Source organism: Esox lucius, chromosome 23 (genome assembly GCF_011004845.1).
Source record: "Esox lucius isolate fEsoLuc1 chromosome 23, fEsoLuc1.pri, whole genome shotgun sequence".
NCBI classification, from domain to species: Eukaryota; Metazoa; Chordata; class Actinopteri; order Esociformes; family Esocidae; genus Esox; species Esox lucius.
Window position 1 is genome coordinate 23,297,887 of NC_047591.1, and position 14,859 is coordinate 23,312,745.

Below are 14,859 nucleotides of genomic sequence, written 5' to 3' on the forward strand. Positions count from 1 at the left end.
CCGTTAGCATGTGTTGCTACACTTACGTGTGTTACTGGGTTGAGAGTCCATGGGGATCATCAGCTTGGTGCGTGTAGCCCTCCTAGCAGCTAGAGAGCGCTCTAATGTAGAGATGCAGCTTGACGCCTCATCATTGTCCGCACCTGGGAAAAAGAGAACATATACACCAATCAGCCATAACATTATGACCACCTGCCTAATATTGTGTAGATCCCCCTTTTTCTGCCAAATCAGTCCTGACCCGTCGAGGCATGGACTCCACTAAACCTCTGAAGGTGTACTGTGGTATCTGGCACCAAAACGTCAGCAGCAGATCCTGTGAGTTGCGAGGTGGGGCCTCCATAGATTGGGTTTGTTTGTCCAGCACATCCCACAGATACTCAATTGGATTGAGATCTGGGGAATTAGGAGGCCAAGTTAACACCTTGAATTGTTCTTGTGTTCCTCAAACCATTCCTGAACCCTTTTTGCTTTGTGGCAGGGTGCATTATCCTGCTGAAAGAGGCCAATGCCATCAGGGAATACTGTTGCCATGAAAGGGTGCACATGGTCTGCAACAATGCTCAGGTAGGTGGTACATGTCAAAGTAAAATCCACATGAATGGCAGGACCCAAGGTTTCCCAGCAGAACATTGTCCAAAGCATCACACTGCCTCTGCCGGCTTGCCTCCTTCCCATAGTGCATCCTGGTGCCATGGGTTCTCCAGGTAAGCAACACACACGCACCCGACCATCCACGTGATGTAAAAGGAAACATGATTCATCAGACCAGGCCACCTTCCTCCATTGCTCATGTGCCCATTGTAGGTGCTTTCTGCAGTGGACAGGGGTCAGCATGGGCACCCTGACTGATCTACGGCTATGCAGCCACATACGTAGCAAACTGTGATGCCCTGTGTGTTCTGACACCTTTCTATCAGTACCTGCATTAACTTTTCCAGCAATTTGAGCTACAGTAGCTCGTCTGTTGGATCGGATCACACGGGCCAGCCTTCACTCCTCACATGCATCAAACTCCCCAACGCCCATGACCCTGTTGCCGGTTAACCGCTTTTCCTTTCATTGGACCACTTCGGATAGGTACTGACCACTGCAGACCGGGAACACCCCACAAGGGCTGTGCAGTTTTGGAGATGTTTTGACCCAGTCTTCTAGCCATCCCAATTTGGCCCATGTCAAACTTGCTCAGATCCTTACGCTTGCTCCTTTTTCCTGCTTCTAATACAGGGGTGTCAAACCGGTTCCACGGAGGGCCGAGTGTCTGCAGGTCTTTGGGTTTTCCTTTAAATTGGTTCCCAGGTCAGACCTGAACAACCAGGTGGGGGTAGAAATTAACCAATTAGTGAACTCATTAATCAATCAGGTACAAGGTGAGAGCGAAAACCTGCAGACACTCGGCCCTCCGTGGAACCGGTTTGACACCTGTGTTCTAATACATCAATTTTGAGGACAGAATGTTCACTTGCTGCCTAATATATCCCACCCAATGACAGGTGCCATGATGACGAGATTATCAGTGTTATTCACTCCACCTGTTAGTGGTCATAATGTTATGGCTGATCTGTGTATACAGTATACTGATGTATACTGTTGAAGTTCAGGCATTCCTACACTCCAGGTCCAGTCCTACAATCTCTTCACTAGGATTACATTGTAAAATTCACAAAAAGTAGGTCATTTAAAATACTGAGAGAAATATTACTATTCATTCATGATATTCTCATACCCTGAGCCTTTCACACATTTCATGCCCTAGAATAAAGACATATTGACGAAAGGTATGAAAAGTTAAAATCAAACTGAAACTAGGGCAGCTTCGTGCACTTGTTTGTACGTGTCTGCTCATGTTGACAGCTTGCAGGACGATAAAAACCTGTTTGTAACAATCTATTTTAAGTTTGCCAGCAACTGCAAAGCAAAAGGTTCTTTTCTAGAAAGGCTGGCAGTCTACAGGCAGACATTCACATGGTGGCTGCTGGAGTTCATGGACATACTTTCAAAGACAAATGTGGTCATCGAAGAACCACTGTCAGGAGACTAAGTTGATAAAAGTGGACCCATTTCCTTTTAGTGATCCTCAGGTTTATGCTAGAATTTATTTGGACATATCCCCAAAACACTGTACCTGTTGTTACCATCACGACCACCCAGGAAGTCTCACCTGAGTGGCTGCTTTTGCTGCCCATCTGACTCTCTGATTGGCTGTGACTGACAGACTGGGACCTGATTTCCTGGATGGAACCCTGGATGGGCGAATCGTGTCCAGATGGGGCGGCGCTCACAGGCTTCTCCATGTTCTTCAGCTCCATCTCCTCGTGGTGGATCCACAGGTCTGGAGGTCTCAGGTCCTTCTGACTGCCTTTCCTCTTCCCGGCACTGTGGGTGGCACGTTTCCTGAAGACAGAGAAGAGGACAGCGTCAGAGAGAAAAGCAAATAGAGAGAGACACAGACAGAGAGAGATAGCCAGAAAGAAAAGACAGAGAAAGAGGGAGACAAAGAGACAGAGTGAAAGATGAGGATTAAGGAAGAGGCCAGCGATGCAGCATGTTGTCTGAGAAAGGGAGATTGTGAGAGACTAAATCAAAGAGCAGCTAGAGGAGATTGTGATGACGAGGATGTTTCTTATCTCATCGCTTGTAGTTTCTCTATTTATTGTTCCATTTCATAGACAAGCTCACACAGACGGAACCCCACCCCACACACACATTGACGGAACCCCACACACACACCCACAGACAGAACCCCACACACACAGACAGAATCCCACACACACACACACACACAGACAGAACCCCCCCCCCACACACACAGACAGAACCCCCCCCCCCCACACACACACAGACAGAACCCCACACACACACACACAGGCAGAATTAAATTGTGTCAGACCAGTTCTGCTGCGGCAGTAATTCCTCCACTAGTTTAGAGCGCAACCATTTCTCTTGATTGTTAACAGGGTCATGTTTGCGCTTCCAGTCTATGTGGGTCTGTGTGCGCAGTATGAGTGTGTTTTCTGCAGTGATGCTAATGAGGAGAACTTTGTCTCTCTGAGGTTCTGTCCTCCATCTTTCCCCCTTCAGTTCTTCCTCTACTTGTCTTTCTTTCTCTCCTTCTTCTGTCTCTCCCTTTAATTCTGTCCATCTCCAGCCCCTCCTCCATCTCTATCTCCTGTTCCATCTCTATCCCCTCCTTCAACTCCAGCCCCTCCTCCATCCCCAGCCCCTCCTCAATCTCTGGCCCCTCCTCCTTCCCCAGCCCCTCCTCCATCCCCAGCCCCTCCTTCATCTCCAGCCCCTCCTCCACAGCACACACACGCAAACACACACAGCACACACACGCAAATACAGAACACACACACTCAACAAACACACACAGACACAACACATACACTCCTATAGAATGCAAGTGCAAGTGTTTCACCTACGTGACCATCTCTTCCTTCTAATTACAGAAGCATCTGTATCTGTTCCAGGTGTGTGTGGATGTATTTGTGTGTCCTTCTTTAGGTCTTACCAAGGAATGATTGCGTTCCAAATTGCACACTAGTCAGTAGGTAGTGCACTAGGTAGAGAAAATGGTTTCATTTAGGACTCATGCATTGAGCCTATGTTGACAAAACAAGTGGAGAGCCCAGAGAACACTTGTCCTGTAGGGAAATGACAGTATGAGTCAGGACTTTATTGAGTCCAACACTATGTGTGTGTGTGTGTGTGTGTTTTACAGGTCAGTGTGTCCTAATCCTGTCAGAAGGGACCCTAGCTCTCCCTGGAGAACAGGGCAGCTCTCTGGACGAAGAAAGATACTGGATATGTCGGGCCATGACTCTGCCATATCCAATACCAACCTTGCCTACATTTAAAAAATGCATGCATACTCACACAGACACACACGCACACACACGCACGCACATGCACACACACGCACACACGCACACACACACACACACACACACACACTCTCTGACTTGGTAGGCCTCACTTCCGCAACGTGTTAAAACAAGCTAATTAATAAAGTCTAATTATGTCCTGACTAATAGGATTGTCAGTAGTCCTCCTGTGTCTCTGACTCACTGAGAGGACCCAGAATGACGGAACAGATATCAAACAGAATGCCGGATGAATAAAACGTGTTAACAGAACGGTCCCATAGCCTGAAGGAGAAGAGAGAACACTTTGTTCATCTACTCAGACTGTACAGTCTTAACCTGTTCATCTACTAACAGTGTACAGTATTAAACTCTTCATCTACTAACAGAGTGTACAGTATTAACCTGTTCATCTACTAACAGAGTGTACAGTATTAACCTGTTCATCTACTAACAGAGTGTACAGTATTAACCTGTTCATCTACTAACAGAGTGTACAGTATTAACCTGTTCATCTACTAACAGAGTGTACAGTATTAACCTGTTCATCTACTAACAGTGTACAGTATTAAACTCTTCATCTACTAACAGAGTGTACAGTATTAACCTGTTCATCTACTAACAGAGTGTACAGTATTAACCTGTTCATCTACTAACAGAGTGTACAGTATTAAACTCTTCATCTACTAACAGAGTGTACAGTATTAACCTGTTCATCTACTAACAGTGTACAGTATTAAACTCTTCATCTACTAACAGAGTGTACAGTATTAACCTGTTCATCTACTAACAGTGTACAGTATTACCTTGTTCATCTACTATAAAATGAGGAAAAAATGCTGTTAAGGATGTCTGGCGACCATGAAACGCTTCTTACTTTCCCATGCATGGTATCATCACAGAGCCACATCCATCGTAACCTGGAAGTGTGAGGAATAACTTCTGGCAAAAGCAAATATGAGCACAATGATTTTGCATGATTAATAAATATTTCTATCTCAGTTTAATGTCTCCGTTTTTAGTTCTGCACTTGCTTTATATTTGGGCTCATTAATACCATAATATTCTGTATTGGGACTGTTTAACAAATAAAACAAAACACAGTTAAACCAGATCCCCTGGGAGGACCGGAAACAGTTCAACCCTCATGTTCACCCATAAAATAGGGAAAACCTGAGTAATAAGAAAGGCACAAATGGAAGACTAGGAGGGGCAAAGGGAGAACAGCTTACTTCCTCTGTTGTGCGGTGGAGCGCCGGGTGCAAATGAGCGCTACTATGACGACCACTACCACGGTGATAGCTCCCACGGAGACGACAATGATGACCAGGAGGTTGCTGTTCTTCTGGGGTGTCACACTGCCGTGAGGAGGACGCATCTGTCCGATGTCTGAGGTAGAACATGAGAAGGGAAAAGGACCTTCAGACCACAATGCGGAATGTGACATTGGGAATTACACAATGCTACGGAAGCAGGGCAACTGTCCACCCTGGAAACACACATGTAAATTAGAAGCACACGTGAAAAGTATTCTGATATTGACACTCTTTGAGGAAAAACTCAATATTTGTCTGTTTTTGTTTTGTTATTGAATTTTTGCTCTGAACCTATTATGCTTTCAGGACTAATAACATGTTGAATAATTTCAGAAATGTCAAAATTGTCTATGGTATTTATTAATATGCCAGAATATTGAGTTTGGAAGAAAAGGGTTTAATTCAACACTGACAAAATGCTGCTTGCATAGAGTTCATGTAATGAGGTATACACATTTTAGGATCACAACTATGGAGTTATATAATCTCCAAGCAATGCATAAAGACTGGCTAATGAGTTTCTCATATTTAACAAAACAAGCCATTGAGATTCAGGCATTTCTCCCCTATCAATTATTGTCTGTATCTATTGTTCCCCAAAGACATTGTTTCACTGGGATGAAAGGCAACATGCCAGCGTTCTGACTGTTCCAGAGCAGAGCTGAAGATCCCCTAGGAACAACCTGATCAGAGAGCCACCTAATAGGTTAGAACCGCTCTTATCTTTCTGCCAGAACTGCTTTCACTCACTCCCAGAGAAATCGTTTCGCATAGCTACTTTACCTTATTAAAAAGAGACAACAAACAGTGTCAGGGCGACTCCTTGGTTGTTATTTGAATAACAGAAAGAATATGAAAGAAACTTAAAACGGGACTTCATTGAAAACAGCTTGGCAATTGCTAATTAAGCAAAGACTAGCTTGTGTCTGCGGAAGACGGTATGAAAATGCTATTGCTACGGGTACTGTATAATGCTAATCTGAATCCTAATATGCTAATGGTAAAATGCTAGTTGTGTTCTAACTGAATGCCAATGGTAAAATGCAGTCAACCCTGAACACCAATCACTGACACACTCTTCCTGTAAAGGGTGTATTCAACAGGTCAGGTGGACCACCCAGGAAGTTGGCCTCGATGACAGTGAGAGGCATGGGACTAAATCATACTATACAGGAAATGGAACCGGCAAAAACAAGTAGACCTGTTACTCGTTGATTGCATCATGCTCCGTTTTGGTGGAAAATGGCAGTTTGCTGCCACTTGGTTTACCATAAGCCTTGGTCACTTCCCCTGTCACCATTAACACGCCATTAACACGCCATTAACACGCCATTAACACGCCATTAACACGCCATAAACACGTTCCTCACACAACGGGGCTGACCTGACCGCCGCCCCACCTGCGCGCAAACAACACTGAAAACACACGGCGCAACTGTGCAGGGATTTGAGCAGCCTGAGCGGCTAAAACGGGACCAGGCATGGACACAAATGTGACCCGGTCGCCGGGGTGATGGTGGCATCTCCCAGCCGGGGTTGTCTGATGTCGCGTCCCAAGCGGTAACATATCTCCTACGTACGAGTGCCCCTGATAGGTCCAGTCCAGTCAGACAGGGGGCGTTTCTCCTGCCTGGTCTGACGCTGCACAACACCCTGAGTTAATGAGTTAATTTATGGTGCAGCGGAACAGACAGTCTGCTGATGTTGGAGGTGGTTGGGTTGGATCCCACCAGCAGCTCAGCAGCATGTGTGCCCGTTTCAGTTGGAAGCACACCGTTTCAAAATGGCCTGAGGAAAACACTGAATACAAGGCAATGAGAGAAAAATGGAGAGTTATGCACATTTCCACGGCTGTTCAGCTGTGTGGGGTTGGTGTGTGTGTGTGTGTGTGTGTGTGTGTTACTGCTGAGGGGTATTGTGTGTTTTCTCCATTCATGTTTACGGGGGCTAAGTGTGAGGGATGGATTCACTACGCCTCACTCCTACTTCTGTCTTGTTCACACACACACTCACACTCCTGCTACTCCGCGACACACACACACACACACTCACACACGCACACATAACACATACCCATGCAAACACAGAGTCCTGCTTTCTCCGCATCACACACAGAAACTCCACACTCCCACCACGCTCCCCTGTCCAAGGTCACGGTAATGGCTGATGGAGAGTGTCATCAATTCAATCTGTCCCTTCTCTCAGTTTCAGCATCACACGTCTCAGTGAAATGACAGATATACTGACACTCCTCCCGGACTCCATTACCGGGATGTTCTCTACAGCAACGCGGTGGACTGGGAATATAATAGGTGGCGAGACGCTGATCGCTGGTCACAGAAAAATAAGGACAGCTCCATATGCTTTCAATTCTTTTTTGTCACATAAAGGTTAAACTGTCAAGCTGAAACACCAAAATGGAGGGTAAACTGTCTGTCTTGCCTAAACACCAAGAAGGAAGGTTAACTGTCTTGCCTAAACACCAAGAAGGAAGGTAAACTGTCTGTCTGCCTAAACACCAAAAAGGAAGGTAAACTGTCTGTCTGCCTAAACGCCAAGAAGAGACTCATTCTTATGACGTTAATATCAACTGGAAGAGTTGTAATTCAACAAGTTCAATTCTGCATAAATTTGTTCCAGGGCTCAATCTTATTCTCTAATTGCAAGTGTGGTTACCAGAGTCTTTGGCTAGCAGTCTTTCCCAGGACACAGTGTCATGTGCCAAAGGTCTGTTTGGCACGGAGTCCCGTCAATGAGTGGGGTGCAGCTATATTCTGCAAAGACCTCGGTGGAAGCCTGCCGAAGACGGCCAAGCTAACGGTGTTCCACTGCCACTGCTGAATTAACGCCTAACATACAAAGTCCCTGCCTAAAATATGTTTGCTTACTCATCTAAATTACAAGTCAAATATAGGACAAACAAGTATCAATTTGAAGGCTAAATAACCTGAGTAATCTTTGAACAACACCACAAATCATGGACTGTGTTTTAATTGGTTTGTTAGCCTTCTCTGTGTAGGGCCTACAGGGGAACACCCTCACGGAACCAAGATCTGCTGTTGTGACCATGCAGTCGCAGTTATTCTGGAATGAACTGCCATAGATTAAAAAAATACAACAAATACAACAACATACATTGGCACATCATTATTTGATTCCTTCTAAGCAGTATATTTTGTTATTGTTAAAAGTGGTGCAGATATTACCATTGGAGTTATGTGACTTTTTTGATAAAAGTGTATCTTTCTGTATGCTGGTTGTGGTCCCAGTCTGGCCAAGCTTGACAGAACAGCTTGTGTAAAACCTGAGGGGAAACTACCTGGGTTTAACAAGAACACATTAACTTCTTCTATGGGAATTTATATATTTTTTCAAATTTTTTGTAGATAATTATCTGGTCTAGGGGTTTCAACAATATATTTTACTTCATTTCAACAATAACTATTATTTCACCAGGAGCGTGACTGTGTGTCTGACAGCCTCTGATCTATACTCCTAGTATCTGAGTCTCGTCTCCAGTCCATTAAGTGTCCATTAAATGTTGTGAATATTTTAGTATTTAGGACTCCTGAGGACATTCTAAGTAGGTTGTCATGACCAGACTGGACGTCCAGCTACCTCCTCCACTACGCACCAAGGGCACTACAGAGGGGACAGGAAGCCATTTAGGAGTCCTCCTCTGTCCCTAACCCTGGAGAAAAGGGTATTCTACACCAAGGTCCCTGATCCACCAGTGACCTCTGACCTCAGCCATGCTGGAAAGTGACAGGCTCACCGGCTCAGCCATCTGCTCCAATCAGGGGATGGGCAGAAACCACACGGCTTCTTCTTAATATCTCCCAGCAGGCCTTGTGGCGGGTCAGCGAGCAGGCTGTCGGTCTGCCACGAGCCCCGCCAAACCCCCGAAGCCCTCCCGGGTACCGTCACACATAACAGTGACAGTGTGTAGGTGTGGTGTGCCACCCTCATCCAACAGTCCTGGCTCACTCCATACCATCATCCACCAGTCACCCCTCACTCCTTCCCTCCTTACAATCCTCCAATATTCATCCGTCCTCAAGCACTAGGCATCCTGTCATTACCGCCATACCATCATTCACCAGTCATCCCTCCCTCCCTCCCTCCCTCCTTACAATCATCCAATATTCATCCGTCCTCAAGCACTACTCTTTCTGTCCCTCCCCCATACCAGTCTTCCTTTCCAAATCCAGCAGTCATCCCTCCCACCATACCATCAAACAGTTCTCATCACTTCCTCATCCACCAGCCATTCTTCCCTCTGTAACATCATCCACCAGTCATCCCTCCCTCTACACTCTCCACCCTTTCTCCATCACTCTTTTCCAAATTCCATCTAGTCCTCTATTCATCTATCAGTCAGCCCCCCTCCATAAACCCACAGCCTGTGATTATCTACTGCTCCTTAATTAACTGGCCAATTTCCCCACAGAGACGTCGCCACAGCCAGCCATCAATGTGTGTGTCTTTACGCGTGTTTATCTGTGTGTGTCTTTACACGTGTTTATCTGTGTGTGTGTTTATATGTATGTGTGTGTGTGTTTATATGTGTGTGTGCGTGTGTGTGTTTATATGTGTGTGTGTGTTTATATGTGTGTGTGTGTTTATGTGTGTGTCTATGTGATTCTCACATAAATATGCAATGGGGTCATAAATGATCTCACACTTAAATCAGAAACATTTTACTTACATTTTTAAATCAGGGACTTTTTCTGGAATTTGAAAAAGGCAAGGTAAGGTCTAGTAAAAGTAGGACATTTTAAGGCAAGTTTGGGGTCCCCATTCTGATGGCTAAGTGAGTGTGTGTGTGTGTGTGCGTGTTTACGCGTGTTTGTGTGTGTGTGTGTTTGAGCCTGGTGAATAATACAGGTCCATGAAGGGAGAGAAAGGGAAACGACTCCCTGTTGTGAAATTAACAACTCTATAGGCCCCCCCCCCCAGCTGTAGCCATCTTCCCAGAGCTCCAATCACACCCTGTTTTCTATATAATGCACTTATGCCCTTGGCCACTACGCAGGAAATGGGGAACCATTTGGAATGCACACTATCCTGATAAATCCTTCCCATTGGTGTATAATACAATCTGATTAAACTGTAATGATGGGACAGCATGCTGTTTTAAACCCTTGCCATCAGAACACCATGTGTTGTTGTCACTCTCGGGGGGTTAAAACCAAATGTTTGCATGTTGTAAACCAGATGAATTTTGCACAAGACCCCTGCGACTTCAGGAAGCCACGGCATTGTATAAAATGGTCATCGATTCAAACTGGCAAAACTACAACTGACAGAAAAATTACATATTTTTCAAGGCTGCGTTGAAAGCTAAGCTCCTGTGCTAATGTATACCATCTTGGGACAAAAACAACAGAGTCAGATTTGAAGAACTGAAGCCCTGAAATAACGAGTGAGAGAACCAAAGCTGGGGCGATGGAGGCAGGCGGCTTAGACCGGATCTGCCGAGCTCAACCCACTGCTCCTGTCTGATCATAAGACCAGCCTGGATTCACATACTATTTCAAGGGACCTTATGTGGGCTCAAAAGCCTCAATAGAACCATGTGGCCCTCCAGAGCATGCTGGTTTTGAATATTCAGGTATACGAGGACAGGTCTACGTGACACAGCCTTTCTCTGTGGACCTCCAACCCGACAGTACTGTGGAAAACATTTACGCACTCACTCCCTGCTGCTACTCTGTGTATCAATGTGTTTCCTGACAGGAGCCTCAAGCTGACCTTGTTCAAGTTGCATCCCCACGCCCCAGAGACAGCAGCTAATCCCTAATAAAGCACAGCCAGGCCTGAGAAGTCTTTATTGTTATAACTATTATTAGATACTTCTTTATCCCATTTTTCTCGTCTGGCCTTGTCCGAGACTTTGGGCTTCGTATCACATGGCTCGTTCAACCACAGTGTTCACCAGAATCTATGCACGTGAAAGAGAACGCATTTACGGAGCCAACAACCATGACCGAGCAGGAGGGTGCCTGATCCATTACGGGGAGGAGCGAGTGCGAAACAAGGTAACCCCCCCACACCAATCTTGACAGACTATGGGGAGGAGCTAGTGCCAAACAAGGTAACCCCCCCACACCAATCCTGACAGAATATGGGGAGGAGCTAGTGCAAAACAAGGTAACCCCCCCACACCAATCCTGACAGACTATGGGGAGGAGCTAGTGCGAAACAAGGTAACCCCCCCACACCAATCCTGACAGACTATGGGGAGGAGCTAGTGCCAAACAAGGTAACCCCCCCCACACCAATCCTGACAGACTATGGGGAGGAGCTAGAGCGAAACAAGGTAACCCCCCCACACCAATCCTGACAGACTATGGGGAGGAGCTAGAGCGAAACAAGGTAACCCCCCCACACCAATCCTGACAGACAATGGGGAGGAGCTAGAGCAGCAGCAGTTCTGTGAGGTAGTGACTTTACCACTTTGCTATTCAGGGCCACTGCCCCTGGGTTGAAATAGTATTTCAAATTAAAGCTTCTGATTTTAAACATTTCAACATGTCAGTAAAAAGCTACAACAGGTTTACAAGGCAGGTAACAAAGCATTATGGGTTGTTTAGGCGCTTACCGTTCAAACTGCTCCTATCAATCAGATTATTGTCAGAAGGCCAGTAGCCTCCATCTCCATGGCGACCTGCGGAGCAGAGAGAGAAAGAATGATAGGAGGGAGAGAGAGTGAGAAAGAGAGAGGGAGGGAGAGAGGGAGGCATGCAGAGAGAGGGATGGAGAGAGAGTGAGAAAGAGAGAGGGAGGGAGAGATTGAGACAGAGAGGGATGAGAGAGAGTGAGACAGAGCGAGGGACGGAGAGAGAGTGAGACAGAGAGGGATGGAGAGAGAATGAAACAGAGAGAGGGAGGGAGAGAGTGAGAAAGAGAGGGAGGGAGAGAGTGAGACAGAGAGAGGGAGGGAGAGAGAGTGAGACAGAGAGGGATGAGAGAGAGTGAGAGAAAAAGAAAGGGAAGGAGAGATTTGTTATTTCTTATTGCTAAAAACGTGTCTATATTGTAATATTGTGCATTTGCAATGTTTTGAAAAATCAGTTTTGATTATTGTCCTGTATTGTACAGTCAGTCAGTTTTATGACTATTGTCCTGTATTGTACAGTCAGTCAGTTTTATGACTATTGTTCTGTATTGTACAGTCAGTCAGTTTTATGACTATTGTCCTGTATTGTACAGTCAGTCAGTGTTATGACTATTGTCCTGTATTGCACAGTCAGTCAGTTTTATGACTATTGTCCTGTATTGTACAGTCAGTCAGTGTTATGACTATTGTCCTGTATTGAACAGTCAGTAATTTCTTTGTTATTTGGGGCCAGTCTTCTCATCACCATCAGAGAATAGAGAGATGTTGACATACAAATAGAGGGGGACTGATGTAAAGAGACAGAGAGATAGACAGAACAATCCTAATCTGTCCCCCTCTAAAAGTAATAACCCCATACATTTTCATTTGTTTTTTTGCACTACATGTAGCTCCTGTGGGAAGCCCTCTCTCCACCCTAAACCCCCCCTCTTCAATCCCAATGCCCCAGACAGACTCAATGAGGGTTCCCAAGTGACTTCTCAATATCCAATAGTTGCCCAGCAAAAGAAAAGAAAATCAATCAATCCCACCAAGTACTGCTGTCGTGGACTGACATATCGTTCTGTTGTGGACTGACATATCGTTCTGTTGTGGACTGACATATCGTTCTGTTGTGGACTGACATATCGTTCTGTTGTGGACTGACATATCGTTCTGTCGTGGACTGACATATCGTTCTGTTGTGGACTGACATATCGTTCTGTTGTGGACTGACATATCGTTCTGTCGTGGACTGACATATCGTTCTGTCGTGGACTGACATATCGTTCTGTTGTGGACTGACATATCGTTCTGTTGTGGACTGGTCTGGAAGGAAGGTGCAGAAGGGGCCAGCAGAGAAACTTTCTCTCCATGAATACCACCATTCGAATGCGGTGTAAATTACAGGGGCCAGCAGGGGCCAAATTGACTCCTCCAGAGCTATTGTGCTTCAGGGGACAGTCAATCGGTGTGTCCCAAATGGCAGCCTATTTACCATCCCATGCACCATGTGTTGCTGGGAGCCCAGTGGGGCTGTATTGTGAAGGAACAGGGTTGGGATTCAGCCGATGACCCGGGGGGTATTGCTTTGTTGCTGAAGCTGGGCTGAATCACATCCTGCGCTCCTCAGCCTACCCTTCCCTGGTTCTATTGTCTTCTTGTTTCACTGTTTCAACTAGAAGAACACTCTGAGACTGGACTATGATAAAACTGTCTGAAATATTCACTCCTACATGATATTTCATTGATTTCATTTTCAGTGCTGAAACTGTGTGTTTTGAATGACAATTTATTTTGGGGAAAAGTGCCACAACTTCTAGATCAAAACAAACCATTAGTAGATGAGAGGAAGTGTCTTTGGCCTAACTACCTTAATGATGCTATCATATCAGGCTAGCAGTGTGTTATCGACACATTTTTACAACTGACTGTGCTGTCAGGGTCTGTTGAACCCACTGACATTGATTCTTTACACCGCTGCTCTATAAAGAGAGTGTTTCCCTAATATCCACTATGACTACAGACACTACACAGACAGACACTACACCAACAAACACTACGATTACTGACACTACAATGACAGACACTACACCAACAGACACTACAATGACCTACACTACACCAACAGACACTACCACTACAGACACTACAACGACAGACACTACAACGACAGACACTACGACTACAGACACTACACCAACAGACACTACGATTACAGACACTACAACGACAGACACTACACCAACAGACACTACGATTACAGACACTACAGCAACAGACACTACGACTACAGACACTACAATGACAGACACTACAACGACAGCCACTACACCAACAGACAATACATAGACAGACACTACATCAACAGACACTACGACTAAAGACACTACACTGACAGACATTACGACTACAGACACTACACTGACAGACACTATGACTACAGACAACACACCGACAGACACTACACTTTTCATTTGCATATTTGTTTCCGTGTTTTATCCAGCCCATTTTCACTGGAACTATTGAACCTAAACTGCTCGGGGACAGAACCACAGGTTTCAGCCTGACAGCCGAGAGATTCGATCTATCAACCTGTCGGTTACTGGTCATATGCTCTAAACGCTAGACCCCCTGCCCCGCCCCCTACCTACTAACCCATTCCCCTGTGTAGACGACAGACTCATTGGGTCATATGGGAGGAGGAGGGGCTGAGGGCCAACCGTTCTGTTCTTCGGTAACGAGCGAGGATGGGGGAGAACCACCACTGTGCCAGGGGGTTGAGAAAATGCCCCGCACATCAATCTTTGGCCAGGGCTTACATTGTGGCTTCCCCTGGTGCCGTTTAGCAAGATTTATACGCTGTGCATGTATGAGTGAGAGAGTGTGTGGTGTGTGTGTTTTTTTTTTTTGTGTCTATGTGAAAAAAGTGTGTGTGTAGATACAAGTACAGTGGATATAAAAAGTCTACACACCCCTGTTAAAATGCCAGGTTCTTGTGATGTAAAAGAATGAGACAAAGATAAATCATGTCAGAACCTTTCCCACCTTTAATGTGATCTATAATGTGAACAAT

The 14,859-nt window shown here is 45.5% G+C and overlaps 1 protein-coding gene across 2 annotated transcripts in view; it reads right to left on the reverse strand.

Moving 5' to 3' along the window:
* Positions 1-14,859, reverse strand: part of dcc (DCC netrin 1 receptor) — a 254,985-nt gene that overhangs the window by 26,578 nt on the left and 213,548 nt on the right. For both annotated transcript variants that reach the window (XM_029117184.2, XM_029117182.2), the window contains exons 22-25: positions 11,787-11,852; positions 5,099-5,255; positions 2,162-2,394; positions 27-143 (exon numbers count right to left, since the gene is read on the reverse strand). In XM_029117184.2, coding sequence (XP_028973017.1) covers positions 27-143; positions 2,162-2,394; positions 5,099-5,255; positions 11,787-11,852 — 573 coding nt within the window. The remainder of the gene's footprint in view (positions 1-26; positions 144-2,161; positions 2,395-5,098; positions 5,256-11,786; positions 11,853-14,859) is intronic.